General features: G+C 38.4%; 1 protein-coding gene across 1 annotated transcript in view; it reads right to left on the bottom strand.

Moving 5' to 3' along the window:
- ATAD5 (ATPase family AAA domain containing 5) overlaps nucleotides 1-15,719 on the bottom strand; it is a 40,075-nt gene extending 24,356 nt beyond the window's left edge. The window contains exons 1-7 of the mRNA XM_054709773.1: nucleotides 15,651-15,719; nucleotides 9,643-11,543; nucleotides 8,948-9,056; nucleotides 5,415-5,579; nucleotides 4,275-4,401; nucleotides 3,625-3,706; nucleotides 139-323 (exon numbers count right to left, since the gene is read on the bottom strand). Coding sequence (XP_054565748.1) covers nucleotides 139-323; nucleotides 3,625-3,706; nucleotides 4,275-4,401; nucleotides 5,415-5,579; nucleotides 8,948-9,056; nucleotides 9,643-11,543; nucleotides 15,651-15,719 — 2,638 coding nt within the window. The remainder of the gene's footprint in view (nucleotides 1-138; nucleotides 324-3,624; nucleotides 3,707-4,274; nucleotides 4,402-5,414; nucleotides 5,580-8,947; nucleotides 9,057-9,642; nucleotides 11,544-15,650) is intronic.
- Between the last annotated feature and the right edge of the window lie 553 nt (nucleotides 15,720-16,272).

Below are 16,272 nucleotides of genomic sequence, written 5' to 3'. Positions count from 1 at the left end.
ACCAAGGTACATGCCCTTGACCGGAATCGAACCTGGGACCCTTGAGTCTGCAGGCCGACGCTCTATCCCGAGCCAAACCGGTTTCGGCTACTTCTAACAGTTTCAAAGTAAATATTCCATAATAATCAACAAACTTACCATCATCTTTTTGTTGTACATGAACTACTCTCTGGAAACTAGTACTCACTGCATTGTACACATCTAATGCAGCAGATTTCTTTGCAATTTGTCGTTTCAACAAATCTGGCAGACCACTCATTAGAAAGTCACGCTTTGCTTTAAGTCGCACATCACAATCCTGAGATCTTTCGGAGGTATCTTGACTTTTAAGAAAATGATGTGAAAAGGAAAGCTAAGGTTATAAAAACTTTAAACAAATAAACTATCCTATATAATAAAGAGCTAATATGCTAATTAGACCAGACGGTGGAACAACCTTCCGGAATGACCTTCTGGAATGACCAGTGGGCAAGAGGGCGGTAAGTTTCCCCCCCCCCCCTTGTTTTCTGTTTTCCTTTTTAAAAAATGCATTTATACATATAATAATCAGAAAATAGCAAGTCTCTAGCATAATCGGTTAGTGTGTTCAGCTGTTAACCAAAAAGCTGGTTGGAGTCCATCCAGGGCTGCCTCTCGCATTCTTAGAAGAAAAATTTCTTTATATCTTTGTCTTCCCACATTCTCTCTCAGCTGTTACTGGAAAGGGGCCTTCGACTACTATACTCTTGGCCCTAGCTGAGGGCTCAATTGGAGCATCATCCTGTACACCAAAAGGTTACAAGTTCAATGCCCGGTCAGGGGGGCACTTACCTACGTTGAAGGTTTGATCCCCAGTCAGTGTGTGTATGGGAGGCAACCAACCAATGTGCTTCTCTCTCTTTCTCTCTCCTCTCCCCCTACCGCGCCCCCTCCCCCTGTCCCTTCCACTCTCTGTGAAAAACAATGGAAAAAATATTCTCACTTCTTGGTTGAGGATTAAAAAAAAAATAAGCCCGGCTGATGTGGCTCAGCATCAACCCAAGAACTAAGAGGTTCAATTCCCAGTCAGGGCACATTCCTGGGTTTCAGGCTCAATCCCCAGTTACAGGGCATGGCAGGAGACAGCCAATTGATGAAGTTTTTCATTGATGTCTCTATCTCTCTATCCTCCCTTCTCTCTCTAAAAATCAATAAAAACATTATTTTAAAATTTTTAAAATAATATGTGTGTGTGTGTGTGTGTGTACTGAGCAAAAGTAACTTCACACAAAAGTTATATATAATTGAATATATATATTTAAAGTTTATGTAAAGTTTTAAAACACAATACTAATCTATGGTAATAGAAATCATAATAGTGGTAACCTTTTTGTTGTGGCAGTGGTGGGGATAACAGGAAGAGTAAGTAACTTTTCTGGAGTAAAATAAAGTTGTATATCCCAATATAATGTACTTATCAAAGCTGTATACTTAACCCTTTGCACTCGCTTGCTTTTTTCTCGATTCCTTTATTCTAATGCTAACCATGTCGAGTCACACTCGACATCCAAGTGCAAAAGGTTAAGATTTGTACATTTAACAACATGTAATTGTACATCAATGAAATTGAAATAGGAAAAATAAATAACCTGAATACATGATGTCCCTAAATTTGGTCTTCTTCCATTGTGCTATCCACTTACATAGACCAGAACTTAAGTGTTATCCTTATACCTTCTTCTCCCCACCCCAATTCTCATTAATCATTAAGGGTTTTTAAATTTATCTCCTAAATCTTTTCCAACACCTCAGTCCACACTTCCATCATCTCACACCTGGACTCGTACATCCACTATAAGCTCTCCTCTATTCCACTCTTTATACAACAGCAGAATTAATCCAGCAGTCAGATAAAATTTTAAAAATCCAAATGTCCATACTCATGTTTAAAATCCTTTGGTTGGGATCGCACCCACTTCTCCAGCTTAATCTCACATTCCTCTCTCCTCTGCTCTCTGTGCTCAAGTCGCACTGGCATTCTTTCAATCTCCTGTATTTACCACACTCCATTTAGGTATAAGGACTATGCACAGACTGTTCCCTCTGCCTGGAACGCTGTTCCTTCCCCTGATGAACTCCTGCTTATCCTCCCTCAGGTGTCATTCAGTAAAGCCTTTCTTAACAAGACCAAATTTACTTAATACAAACTTAATAGAACTTCATATCTCTCCTTCTTAGTACAAATGCAATATTTCATTTGCTGGCCCAATTAATGTTTAATTATAGCCTGTCTTTCTTCTAGAGCAGTGGTTCTCAACCTTTCTAATGCCGAAACCCTTTAATACAGTTCCTCATGTTGTGGTGACCCCAACCATAAAATTATCTTTGTTGCTACTTCATAACTAATTTTGCTACTGTTAACGAATTGTAATGTAAATATCTGTGTTTTCCGATGGTCTTAGGCGACCCTGCTAGCGGTTCTCAACCTGTGGGTCGTGACCCACAGGTTAAGAACCACTGCTGTAGAGCCTAAGACGATAGGAAAACACAGATATTTACATTACAATTCATTAACAGTAGCAAAATTAGTTATGAAGTAGCAACAAAGATAATTTTATGGTTGGGGGTCACCACAACATGAGGAACTGTATTAAAGGGTCGCGGCATTAGAAAGGTTGAGAACCACTGTCTAGAGTATAAGCCTCATGAGGACAGGGAATGTGTCTTGTTTTGTTTCACATAACATTCCTAGTTCCAAAAAACAGTATCTGGTTTACTGAATAAGTTCATAATCAGCTTTTTGGTTTTTTGGTTTGCCTATTTATTTTTCACTATTTTGTCTAGAGATGGCTCCAAAATGTTTGCAAAAAACCAAGATCTTGCCGAAACCGGTTTGGCTCAGTGGATAGAGCGTCCATCTGCAGACTGAAAGGTCCCAGGTTCGATTCCGGTCAAGGGCATGTACATTGGTTGCGGGCACATCCCCAGTGGGGGGTGTGCAGGAGGCAGCTGGTGGATGTATCTCTCTCATCGATGTTTCTAGCTCTCTATCCCTCTCCCTTTCTCTCTGTGAAAAATCAATAAAATATATATTTTAAAAAAAACAACAAAAAAAACCCCACCAAGATCTTTGTGTAGCACTGTCATATTTTAAGTTCATCTTTTTTTTAATTTTTTTATTAAGGTATTATATGTGTACATATCTTACCATTGTCCCCCCCACCCCACTCCCATACTTGCCCTCACCCCCCAGAGTTTTGTGTCCATTGGTTATGCTTATATGCATGCATACAAGTCCTTCGGTTGATCTCTTATCTCCCCCATTCATCTTTTTTTAAATATATTTTTATTGGCCTTTTACAGAGAGGAAGGGAGAGGGATAGAGAGTTAGAAACATCGATTGATCAGCTGCCTCCTGCAAGCCCCCTAGTAGGGAAACCAAGGTACATGCCCTCGACCGGAATTAAACCCGGGACCTTTCAGTCCACAGCCCGACACTCTATCCACTGAGCCAAACCGGTCAGGGCTTAAGTTCATCTTTTAAAATGTATTTATTAAAGCTTCAAATGATAATTTACATGCTTTCTCATCAAAGTAAATGAAAAAAAAAAAACACAACACATTCCATAAAACATTTTGGCATTTAAAAATTTGTCCTGGACTGACCTGCTTTCATCAAAACCAAGGATAGGATCAGTTGTTTTATGAACCTTTCTGGTAAGAAATAAAGGAGCGATTTTCATTTTTCCTGAGAAAAATAAATACTTAGGTTAGTATTAATGTCCATCATCTCCACTTCCTTCCAACTACTTTAAAATTATATCTCTATCTTTTTAAACTTTTAAAAAACTAATTCCTTAAAAATTTCTTTCAATTGAGAAAAATTCTATATAATGACCTAGTTCCTCAACTGGATATCATTATCAGAATCTCTTGGAGAACAAAATTTTTTTAAACTACAGATTCCTACAACCCAGTTCTGGAAATTCTTAGTTAATATGTCTAGAAAAGGAAATAAAGATTTAAAAAATTTTTTAATTTACCCAGATGATTTTGACGATTAGTCAGGTTTGGGAACCACTAACTTAACTAAGGATAAATAAATACATAGAAATGTGATAACTTAAGATATGGTCAGTTACCCTTTGCAAAACTCCTCACTACATTATAACTTTACTCATAAAAATAGAAATAATATTTAATACAATTAAAGTTTACCATTTATAGAGCAAGATATTAAATTAAAATGAGAGCATGCAGAATATAATCCCCCAAACATTCTAATGTTCATCATAAATGTTATCAAGTCTGATTACCAGGTTCATTTTTAGAAGTCTTGTTAGGTTTTTTTCCTAGCACATCATTTAGACACTGAAGTTTCTTCTGATTTGTCTCAGGATGCTTTAAAGAAGTAGGACTTGAATTTATTATTATTACAGAGTCCTAAGACAAAATAAGAAAAAACTTTCTTTAAAATATATCAGACAAGAAAAAGCTAAAGTAGAGTCCATTACCACCAAACCACCAGTATTACATGAAATGTTGAAGGGTATTCTTTAAAAAGAGGAAGAGAAGAAAGAAGAAGAAGGAGAAAAGGAGAGGAGGAGGAGAAGAAGGAGGAAGAAGAAAGATAAAAAATATGAACAATAAAAAAATAATCAGAGGCATAGAAAAGAAACATGGAACAGACTGGTGAATCTCAGAGGGAAAGGGGTGCAGGCGGGAAGAAATTAATCAAAGAACTTATATGCCTAAACATATTACCTATGGACATAGACACTAGGGTGGTGAAGGCTTGGGGTGGAGTGAGAAGCGAGTGGAGGGGAGCAATGGGGTAAAAAAACAGGGACATCTGTAATACTCTCAACAATAAAGATTTTTAAAATAAAATGCTATTAAAATATCAAAAGGATTACAATGCTAAAAGCCATATACAAGATAATTACATTAATAACTCCATACATTTCCCCATCATGAGACTACAAACTGAAAAAAATTTAAAAACTGCACCATTTGGGGAGAAATTAATAATTTTTTGTAATGAGGAAGGGTTTTGAAGAAAGGGAAGCCCTAGTGCAATCTATGAAGAATTTTGAATGACTTGATAAGGATTCAAACATTCTGTAGGCAAAAGAGAGCCAAAGACTTTTAAAGCAAAAATAAAAATTACATTCTTCCTACCACCTCAAGACTACCTTACAATTTTACCTTTTAACTTCATAATGGTTTCCTTCTCCCACTCCAAACAACAAAATAAGACGGAAATTTTTTAGAGAGAAGAGGGGAGGAGAGAAACATCAATAAGAGAGAAACATGGATAAGTTGCCTCCCGTATGCACCCCGACAGGGACTCGAACCCGTAAACTTTCGGTATCGGGATGACATTCAAACCAACTGAGCCACTCTGGTCAGGGATAGGACATAATTTATACCAATAAATATTTGTTAATACTTACTTCTGTGTCTGACATTTTCTTCCCTTCAGGAAGAATCTGATGTCTAGATGAACGCCTTAAGGGTGTCACTATTTCTTCAGCAGCTTTTGACCTACTAATGTGTAAAGCTTTTGCTTTTTCAATCAGTTTTTTTGCTTTTGATACATTTTTTGAAGTATTGCTTGCCTAAACAAAAATTTGAAACATTCATTTAGATCTTTGGCAAACTTATTTTATTTAAAAAAAGAAAAAAATATTAAAGGCAAAACCATGGAGACAATAAAAGATCAGTGGTTGCCAGGGGTTGGGGGCGGCAGCAGGAAGGGATGAATAGGCCAGGCATAGAAGAGTTTTAAGGCAGTGGAACTATTCTGTATAATACTATAATGGTGGATACATGTCGTTATATATTTGTCCAAGCCCACAGAATATACCAGAACACACCAAGGGCTATGAATCGTAATGCAAACAATGGACCCTAGGTAATAATATGCCAACATAGAGTCTTCAATCTGAACAAATGTACTACTTGGCCCTTTCGCCCTCTTCTTTCCTCACAGGAGTGCATCTCCTAAACTCTAAGGGTTCCCAAGAGACTTGCAACCAGGGAACCATGGGCAGTGGCAGCTCATCCCAGACCAAACCCCATGCCCCAAGGTCCTCTTTTCTCTGACTTTCTAGAGAGCCAAAGCAGCCCCGCCGAGGCTCTCTCCTGTCGCTTCTGGTATCCTAAGCCCTTTTTCATTTCATTGTCCCCTGCCTTAATACTGAAAATAAAAATAAAACAAAAAAACACAAATGTACTACTCTGGCATTGATAATGGGGGAGGTTGTGCATGTGTGGGTACGGGAAATATATGAGAAATCTCTGTACCTTTAGCTCAATTTTGCTGTAAAACTAAAACTGCTCTTAAGAGAAAAATGTCTATTTAAAAATATATATATAATAGAAAAAATACAATTATAAATTACATTAAATAAGAGACAAAGAAATTGTTATTCAAATGTTGCCAAGGCAATTAAATTAAAATGTCTAGTTATACTTGTTTTGCCATGATTTCTTACTTGAAATTTATCCAGATAGTTACATTTGTGAAAAACATAAAGAAAGATGTTAGCAGCCCTGGCTGGTTTAGCTCAGTAGATAGAGCGTCGGCCTGTGGCCTGAAGGGTCCCGGGTTCGATTCCAGTCAAGAGCACATGCCTGTGTTGCAGGCTCAATCCCCAGTAGGGGACGTGCAGGAGGCAGCCAGTCAGTGATTCTCTCACCATTGATGTTTCTCTCTCTCTCCCGCTCCCTTCCTCTCTGAAAGCAATAAACATATATATTTTTTAAAAAAAAGAAAGATGTTAGCAGAATAGATTAGAATTGTTGGTTATTTCTCCACCATCTTCATGGCATCTATTCTTTGATTTTATCCATTTATTTGAACTTCATTTTTCATTTTTGTTCATGACAGAACCATCTAATCAGGAAGTCTGATACTTCAGTATTTATACAGTCCTTTTTAATTTTTTTACTTTATTTATTGGGGTGACATTGGTCAACATGAACATACAGGTTTCATGTGTGGGTTTCTATGTCATAGATCTGTATATTGCAGAGTGTGCCTACCACTCAAAGTCAAATCTTCTCCTGTCACCATATATTAGGACCCCCTTCTCCACTTAACCCCCTTCCCTCTGGCAATACCACAATGCTGTTTATTCTTTGATTTTAAATACCTCTAGGCTGACTCCTTTGGCGAGAGATTGAAAAGGTATTAGGTGTGGAAAAGAGCACTAAATAAGAAGGAAGTCTGGTCTTCAGACCTGGTTCTGCCATTGATGTGCTAAGTGATCTTATACATTTTATATACTTCTGCAGTTTGTTTTTTAAATAAATGTTTGCTGTTTCATCTCATCCATTTTCAGAGTTTCATTTACCATCAATATGCTAATAACTCCTTCAGATTTCCCTATGGTTCAAATCTCTGCAAAGATTTAGGACCATAGATCCAACTGGTAATTATAAATGGTTCTACTTGGACATCCCACCCACAGTTACCTAGAATCCATTTTGTCCAAAACCAAATTCCTCATCTTTCTCCCACACCTAGCTTTCTTCCTATCTCAGTGGAATGCAACAGCATCCACTCAAAAGCCCAAGCCAGAACCCTGACTATCATGCTTCACTTCTCCCTTTCTTTCACATTTAGTCCATCAAGTCTCCTGAATAACCATTGTCATTCAAAACACAATATAGCTCATGTGGATTACTCCAAAAGGCTCTTAAATGGTCTCCCAGCCTCAAACCTTCCCACTGTAATTATTCTCCACACTACAGAGTAATTTTTCTAAAACTCAAATCCAATCATGTTAGTCCCCTTACTTAAAATGGCTCCCTACTTCTCTCAGAATAAAGTCCAAATTCCTGAAGAGTCCAGACCCTACTTCTCACTCCCTAAAACATAAATGTTCTCTCTTATCTCCAGGGCCTTTACATACACCATTCCCTATGTTTAGAGAACAATTTCTATTATTTAGGTCCCTGTTTATTGTTCCTGGAAGGTAGGCATCCCATTTATGTGCTTTCAGTACTTACTTTATTATAAATCTTATCACATGTATTCAATTGCATGTTTATGTGCCTGAATTTGCCAAAAGACCTTAAGCTCCATGAAAGTCTAGTCCATGTGTATCTTCTATGGAGCTGTCCTCCCAATGCCTAGCATATAGCATTGCATTAAGTAAATATTTATTGCATGAAAAAATGAAGCCAGAACCATTCAGAAAGCCATTCTGTAAATATCTGTTGGAAGAGCTGTTATGAATATGGAGCTCTTAAGAAAATCAGTCTATTCTCATTCTCACAAAACATGAAAAATTTCTCCCAGAAAATGACTAAGATTTTCACCTATTGCTAGTAAACAAGCCTGGCTAAGGCTTCAAAAAGCAAGGCAGAATAGTAACAGGATCACTGATACATTAATAGTATGAGATAAAATAACTGATCTAAGTAAATTCAGGTAAGGGCCCCAATTTGGACATAATAAATTTTGAGATGTCTTGTTGGGAACTTTTATTACTGAATCACAATTCTAAGCAGTACACAAACAAGGCATAGTCTTTCTAAAATAAAAGTTGAATAAACTTACAGTTAATTGGGTTACTGCTAAACATACAATAATGCAAAGGATAACCCCCCACAATGAAGAATTATCCAGCCCAAAATGTCAATAGTACCAGAAATGGTACTATTTATTTCTAATCTACAGAAATAAACCAAACATTCGATCATGACCTAAAAGTAGCCTTAGAGAAAAATTTAATATAACTCAAAACCTAGAAAAAGTAAATTAGACTCCCCTTATCAATTGCTTTCATCTCATAATTAACTAACTTGATGTCTTAATAAACTAACTCGAGAAATAAAAAAATAGTGGAAAATAACATAGGGTTGTAGTTAACATAACCAGTCTAAGAAATGTGTGTATTACTTCCAATAGTAGTTGTTATTGTTGCTTATAAGAAAACAGAATATCACTTACAGGAATCCCTAATATTTCAATTACCTTTCTAGTTTGATAGGTAAAATCTCCACCAGTTGCTTCAGATTTCTTGGAACTTTTCTTAGATTTCTTCTTAGATTTTTTGGGAGTACTAATTCTGGTGAATTTCATTCTGGGGAGAAAAATTCAGAAACATTTTCATGATTATAATGTGTAAGAATTTCAATACAGAAAAGAACCAACTAGGGCTCCAATTTCTGGACAGTTCTAAAACAGAAAACACTCCATTAGTTTCAAATTACTAATTCAAAAGTAAGCCAAACTCCTCAAGGTTAAACTCGCAAAATAAACTGTTTATTTTAGAAATCATAAGTTTTACAGAAAGTTAGTCCCTAAGATCACTCTTACATTAGCCAAAACCAGTATGCAAGTATAGACCTCATAGTGCATGGCCCTGTTTACCCAAGAAATAAAGGTCTATGATTTATTTTTAGTCTTGTTTGTTAAATGTACCAAATTCATATTTGAATTTCATTCAGCAACTGTTACAAGAGTTTAGAGCTCATCTAAAACATATCTAGAATTCTTCTAAAATCATGCCTGACTTTATTAAATGTAGAAAAGTAGCATTTTTGACACCCTCTTTTATTGTCCTTATAAATCAGCTGTGTTCTATGAAAAAATACTACTCTCTAATGCTTATTTTCCTTCCCAACATGCATAATACTTAAAATTTTAAAACAAAAACTTTACCTTACCTAATAGGACTCTCTGAATCAGAGGATACTGTGATTAATTCCGCTGTATATAAGCTATGCTTTTCTGATAACTTGGATGCTCTTGGAGTGGAAGCCTTCACAGGACATATATCTTGTGCATCTTCAGAATCTGTACCTCCAATGATTGTTGCAGTAGGTGTCCTGCTACCTCTTAGAGATCTCCTGGTTGATTTGGGTGTAGAAACATTTACCAAGCTGTCTTCAGTTTCAGCTTTAGGATATATTACCTTATCCTTAACTGGTGTGCTAGTTTTTCTTGAAGACTTATTATACTGAGAACAAATCTTTAGAGGGTCATCATTTGCTCTGTCTTCACAAACAAAACTTGCACTGCTAAATAATGGGCTGTCTTTGAAAACTCCTGTTTTCTTTTGTCTTAAACTCATTCTAAGCCTATTTTTACTTTGTTTGCCTTTAAAGGAAAAAGTTGTTTCCCTCATTTGAGGATTTCCCTCTCTATTTTCACCTGAAGTAGCACCAATAGCTAACATTTTCTTATCCTTTTTCTTTAGCTTTTGACATTTCTCCTTAGGAAAACTTCCTTTATGAGTGTGTGACTGTGAATTGCCATTATCTGAAACCATTTGGATATTAGAATTTTCCATGATTTTTTTAGAATTACTGTCTCTCTCTTCCTCATTTAAAGATTTTTCATCGGGCTCTTTCTGTTTATCAGAAGACTTTTTTACTCCATTTTTAAGTGCATCTGATGCTGGCTGCCTAAATGCTTTCATAAATTGCTGTCTTTCTTCTAGAGTGCATTTTGGTTTCACAGCTTCAGAACTTGCAGCTTCCAATACTGCCAATTCTAGTTCTTCCTCCCGTATAACAACGTTAGATTTTCTTTTCTGAATTGTCTGTTCATTCTCGGGATCAGACAGACTATTTTCCATTTCCAACTGCTTTTGTTTCAAGAAAATTGAGGGTATTTTCCCTGTCTTTTTGGGGGGAATAGGGTGAACTTGTGCAAGAACAGTAACTGTCTTAAAGGGTACTTGCTGGGAAATGTCACAGGTTTCTGTATCACTTGTGCAACCACTTGTGACTCTATCTTCAACAGTTTTAGAAGGGACACAAATTGACAATGTAGAGTCTGGGATCTGTTCCAGTTTATTTTCCTTGTGACTTCTTAAAAATTCTTCATACGAGACAGTTATTGTACCATCATTTAACTGGGCTGGTTTAGTTACATTATCTGTAGTATTCTCAATTTCATTAATTAGGGAAGGAATTATCTGTTTACTATCTTTACAATCTTTTTTAAGGAGATTTAGCTCCTCTGCCAAAGGTAAACTTTCAGATAGATCTATTATCTCTTGGCGCTTCCTTTTTCTCAAATTTTTACAATCATTTTCTGTGGCCCCTAGTTTAGGATTTACTTTCTTAGAACTTTTCTTGGAGGCCACAATGCTTGACTGGTTTTTGTTATCTTGAATACTTTCTGCAAGTATTTCTACAGGTTGCTTGAGTGAAAAAGAAGTACTACTCTCCACAACATCATTATTTAAACTAGAGTCTTCTTTGCTATCATCACTATTAATTTCAATTGGAGATTCATTTTCAGGTTTAATATTACTTAGTTGATGAGATAAATTAACTGTCTTTCTTCTCTTCTTAAACTCTATATTTGAGAACATTTCCAAAGGTATTTTACAGTTTTTGCCAATGTCAGCAGGCAATGGTGCAGGTGATTTTATCTTGCACTCTCTTGCTAACTGAGTCTTCTCATTTGTGGGTGAAGTTTTTCTAAAATAATCCAGAATATTACTGGATTTTGGTGGAGAAAAAACCCTGTCTCCAGTCTTCTCTACTGGTGATAAATATTTTGTAATTGTTTCACTGGAAGATCTGTCATCATCCCTCCTTCGCTTTTTGCATGCCTAGCAATTTAAAAGAAGATAAAAAGGTTTATTTCAACAAAATAATACAAAACATATATTGTAAACATGGATCTAATATTTTACGTAATTAGATGTAAAAGGAGCTTTAAAGTCAAACCTAATTCAAATCTCAACATGACATCAACTTATACCTTTAACTATAGACATATTATCCTTTAATAAAAAGTTTCAAGGCCACCATATTTAGGTACAAATGTGTTTATTTCTATTGGCCTCTGTTTATTATTTGAATAGTATCACCCAACTCACAGGGTAAGTAATGAACATGCTACATAAAAATATGTGAAGTCTCGCCCTAACCGGTTTGGCTCAGTGGATAGAGCGTCAGCCTGCGGACTCAAGGATCCCAGGTTCGATTCCGGTCAAGGGCATGTACCTTGGTTGCGGGCACATCCCCAGTAGGGGGTGTGCAAGAGGCAGCTGATCGATGTTTCTAACTCTCTATCCCTCTCTCTTCCTCTCTGTAAAAAATCAATAAAATATATTTTAAAAAATAATAAAATAAAATAAAAATTATGTGAAGTCTGATGCATGGTAGGAACTCTACAAATATTAATTCGTCTCCATTTTCACTTTTTAAGTTAAAAATAAACACAATTTCTACTTTTTTTTTTTTTAATTGATTTCAGAGAGGAGGGGAGAGGGAGAGAGAAAGAAACATCAATGATGAGAGAGAATCATTGATCGGCAGGGGATCCAGCCCACAACCAGGGCACATGTCCTCATCAGGAATCGAACTATGAACTCCTGGTTCTTATGTCAATGCTCAACCAGTGTACCACACTGGCCGGGCCAAAATTTCTACTTCTAAGAAGCGGGTACAGCCGAAACCGGTTTGGCTCAGTGGATAGAGCGTCGGCCTGCGGACTCAGGGGTCCCAGGTTTGATTCCGGTCGGGGGCATGTACCTTGGTTGCGGGCACATCCCCAGTAGGAGGTGTGCAGGAGGCAGCTGATCAATGTTTCTCTCTCATCGATGTTTCTAACTCTCTATCCCTCTCTGTAAAAAATCAATAAAATATTTTAAAAAAAAAGAAGAAGCGGGTACATAGTGAACAAACCTAGGAACTCAAAATTTACTAATCAAGTAAAAATTATGGTGAAGGACACTTTCCACAAATAAAACTTTCCAGTGTTTTAATTTGCTATTAAAACAGTACTGCCTGCATCTTACATTATTTATTACCCACATAATATCAAGATGACTATAATGCTAAAAAGTTATATTTTTGTTGGTCATAAATTAGTAACTTACAAAGCTCCATCAGTCTTTTCTTTGATTTTATCTTCCCTCAGTTCATTTGTTAGAATAAATTTGCCAGAATAACATGAAAATTTTTTAAATAAATAATAAATGGGTGCATTATACTTCTATAAAAGTAAAACACATTATAAAGCCATCATGATTAAAAGCTTAGTACCGATGTACAAAGGCAAGCAACTTAATGAAATAGATTAGAAAACCAGAAAAAGGCTCTCCCTCCTTTCCCTTCCCCTTTTCCCCGTCACCCCCCCCCCACCCCCCGGGAATGTTACCATTAGCTTCCTCACTCCCAAGCTCAAGGGCCCTTCCTTTACCTCTATAACTTGTTTCCTAAGCCCATTTCTTCTAGAAACTATTTTTTCTACCTCTGTAATTTACCCAATAAATGTGTTCTTTTTTTTTTTTTTTAAATGTGTTCTTATGAGAAAAAAAAAAGAAGAGAAAAGACAACCAGAGCCCTGACCGATTTGGCTCAGTGGATAGAGCGTCGGCCTGCGGACTCAAGGGTCCCAGGTTCGATTCCGGTCAAGGGCATGTACCTTGGTTGCGGGCACATACCCAGTGGGGAGTGTGCAGGAGGCAGCTGATCGATGTTTCTCTCTCTCATCGATGTTTCTAACTCTCTATCCCTCTCCTTTCCTCTCTGTAAAAAATCAATAAAATATTTTTAAAAAAAAAAAGGGAGAGAAAAGACAACCAGAAATATAAATTTAAGAACTTGGTATGTGATAACAGTAGCATTTAAGTTAGTGGGCAACGAAGCAGTTAAATGGTATTGGGACAAATTTCTCACTATTGGATAAGCATGAGGCAAAATAAATTACAGGCTTAAAATTTTATGTTAAAATTTGCCTGGCCTGTGTGACTCAGTGGTTGGGGGATGACTATGAACCAGGAGGTCTCCCTTCCATTGCCGGTCAGGGCACATGCCGGATTGCAGGCTCGATCCCCAGTGTGGGGTGTGCAGGAGGCAACTGATCAATGATTCTCTCTCATCATTGATGTTTCTATCTCTCTCTCCCTCTTCCTTCCTCTCTGAAGCCAATAAAAATATATTTTTAAAAATTTAAATGGTAAGTGTATTTCAAGAAAATGCTAATAGCCCTAACCGGTTTGGCTCAGTGGATAGAGCATCGGCCTGCAGACTGAAAGGTCCTAGGTTCGATTCTGGTCAAGGTACATGCCATACCTTGGTTGCAGGCACATCCCCAGTAGGGGATGTGCAGAAGGCAGCTGATCGATGTCTCTCTCTCATCGATGTTTCTAACTCTCTATCCCACTCCCTTCCTCTCTGTAAAAAATCAATAAAATATATTAAAAAAATAAAATAAAATACTAAAAATTGTATTATTATTATTACCCTGAGATGGTATCAGTGGCACAATACCATAGCCTCTGGAGTCCGGCAGATAAAAGTTTAAGAGTTCGCCCTGACATCTACTAGTGAGGGACCTTAAGCAAATTACTTTAAATTAATTTGTAACCTCCCATCTGTAGAAGACAGATAACAGTACCTCATCACAAGGTTGATATTAAGTAAAATAATGTGTATAGGGCCCTTACCCTTAAAATACTAAACAGTAAGTATCACTGTTATGAAATAGGCTCTCTAAGCAGGGTGCCAAAAGCAGAAACTGTAACAAAAAGATTGATAAAACTGACCACACAAAAATAAAAAACTATGTAATTCAAGTACCAAGTCCTTCTTCACACCTGAGACAAGCTGAGCAACTACCTAGATTTAACAATTATGAGCATAGCAATGATTAGTAACTAGACAAAAGTTACTTGATTCTAAAAAATAAGAGTACAGCAAAGGAAATTTAGTCAATAATAGTGTAATAACTCTGTATGGTGCCAGGTGGGTACTTGAAATATGGGAGGAGGGAGGCTGGTTGTCTAACCACTATGCCTGAAGCCAATATGAAATTATATTGAATGTAAACTGTAATTAAAAATACAATTTAAGGCCCTGCCGGGTAGCTCAGTTGGTTAGAGTTCATTCAGAAACACCAAGATTGCCTGGTTCCACCCCCCATCAAGGCACATGTAAGAATCAACCAATGAATGCATAAATGAGTGGAACGAACCAATGCTTTCTCTCTCGCATTCTCTCTAAAATCAACAAATAAAAATTAAAAAATAAGAGCCCCAGTTAAGTAAGTGAACATACATCTTGGCTCACTTCAAGGATACCAGTATGCATAGTTCAGTTAGAATTATGCCAGCTTGAGGTGAAAAGGCGTAAAAATATAACAACAGTCTCCTCTAAGATGCTACTCCACTACTTCAAGGCATTCCACTCCCTTCTTCAGGACAGCTAGTGTATTTCACTGATAAATGACTCCTAACTGCAGTATATTAAGCTCTAGAGCCACGGAAAAAAAAAAAAAACAAAAAAAAAAAAACACCACGATTGTTTCAAGTACCTTGTTTGATTCTTGTAGTGACATTCTAAGGGCATTCCTAGAACAGGTGGATGGATGGCGCAGGTGGACTTAAAGATCCCTTTCAACGCTAAAGTTCCATAGTCCCCTATCACCAACCGAGACTTAGCCCCAGGATACTCCGTGGCATTTCACAATCCAAAGCATCCAGTTCCACCCACATTTCAGGATCTGGGAACTGGTCGAGTTATCCTAAACCCTCACTGACCTGTCCCCGCAAACATCTCACAATACCCGGACCTATCGCGACTTGAAGAAACGACACGCCCCAGCAACTGTTCCACACAATGTCCCAACCTCTTTCCGCCTCAAGGATCCAAAGTCGTGATCACCTTTCCCCCGCCCCACACAGACGGAGGGAAATACTCCAGTTCACCTCAATCTCGTAGCCCTTCACCGGAGGGGGAGCAGCTGCCGCCGCCGCCATGGCCAGGACCCCCACCATGCTCCCCGCTTCCCGGAATCCCGGCTCCTAGGACCTGGTACGGCCCGGCCTGGCATGCCTGGAGGCCATGGGGGCGGCCGGCTCCCGCAGGAACGAGGCGCTGGGCCGCGGGGTCCGTCTCGGACGCTCCGGCGCCCACCCGCCCGGATCGGTCGCGGAGGCTGGGCCCAGCTCGGCCGAGTCGAACGCGGGAAGAGGCGGTGAAAAAGCGCGGGCAACCAGGACCCTAGGTCGCGGCCGGTGAACGCGGGGCGCCCCCGAGTCGGGCACTTGAGGCTGGGCGCTCGGGACTGGGACCCCGGCGGGGAAAGCGAGCCGAACACAGATCAGACCCGCGGGCTCCGGACCGACTTCTTGTCAATTGGGTTTTCGCGCCCTCCGGGGCGCAGGGGGCGGAGCCTGGGATTGTTTCTGGAGGCTGCGCGGACGGTGAGACCAGAGGGCCAAAATACGTCTTTGGCGAACTCGCAGGAGCCGGCATCTTCCTGCGGTAAAAGGAGCGGGGATTTTGAAGATTCGAACTTCTCACGCCCAGTTTCACTGATGAGGACCT

The sequence above is a fragment of the Eptesicus fuscus genome, chromosome 20 (genome assembly GCF_027574615.1).
Source record: "Eptesicus fuscus isolate TK198812 chromosome 20, DD_ASM_mEF_20220401, whole genome shotgun sequence".
NCBI lineage: Eukaryota > Metazoa > Chordata > Mammalia > Chiroptera > Vespertilionidae > Eptesicus > Eptesicus fuscus.
The sequence above is the reverse complement of the archived record's forward strand: the minus strand, read 5'-3'. Positions and strand labels throughout refer to the sequence as shown.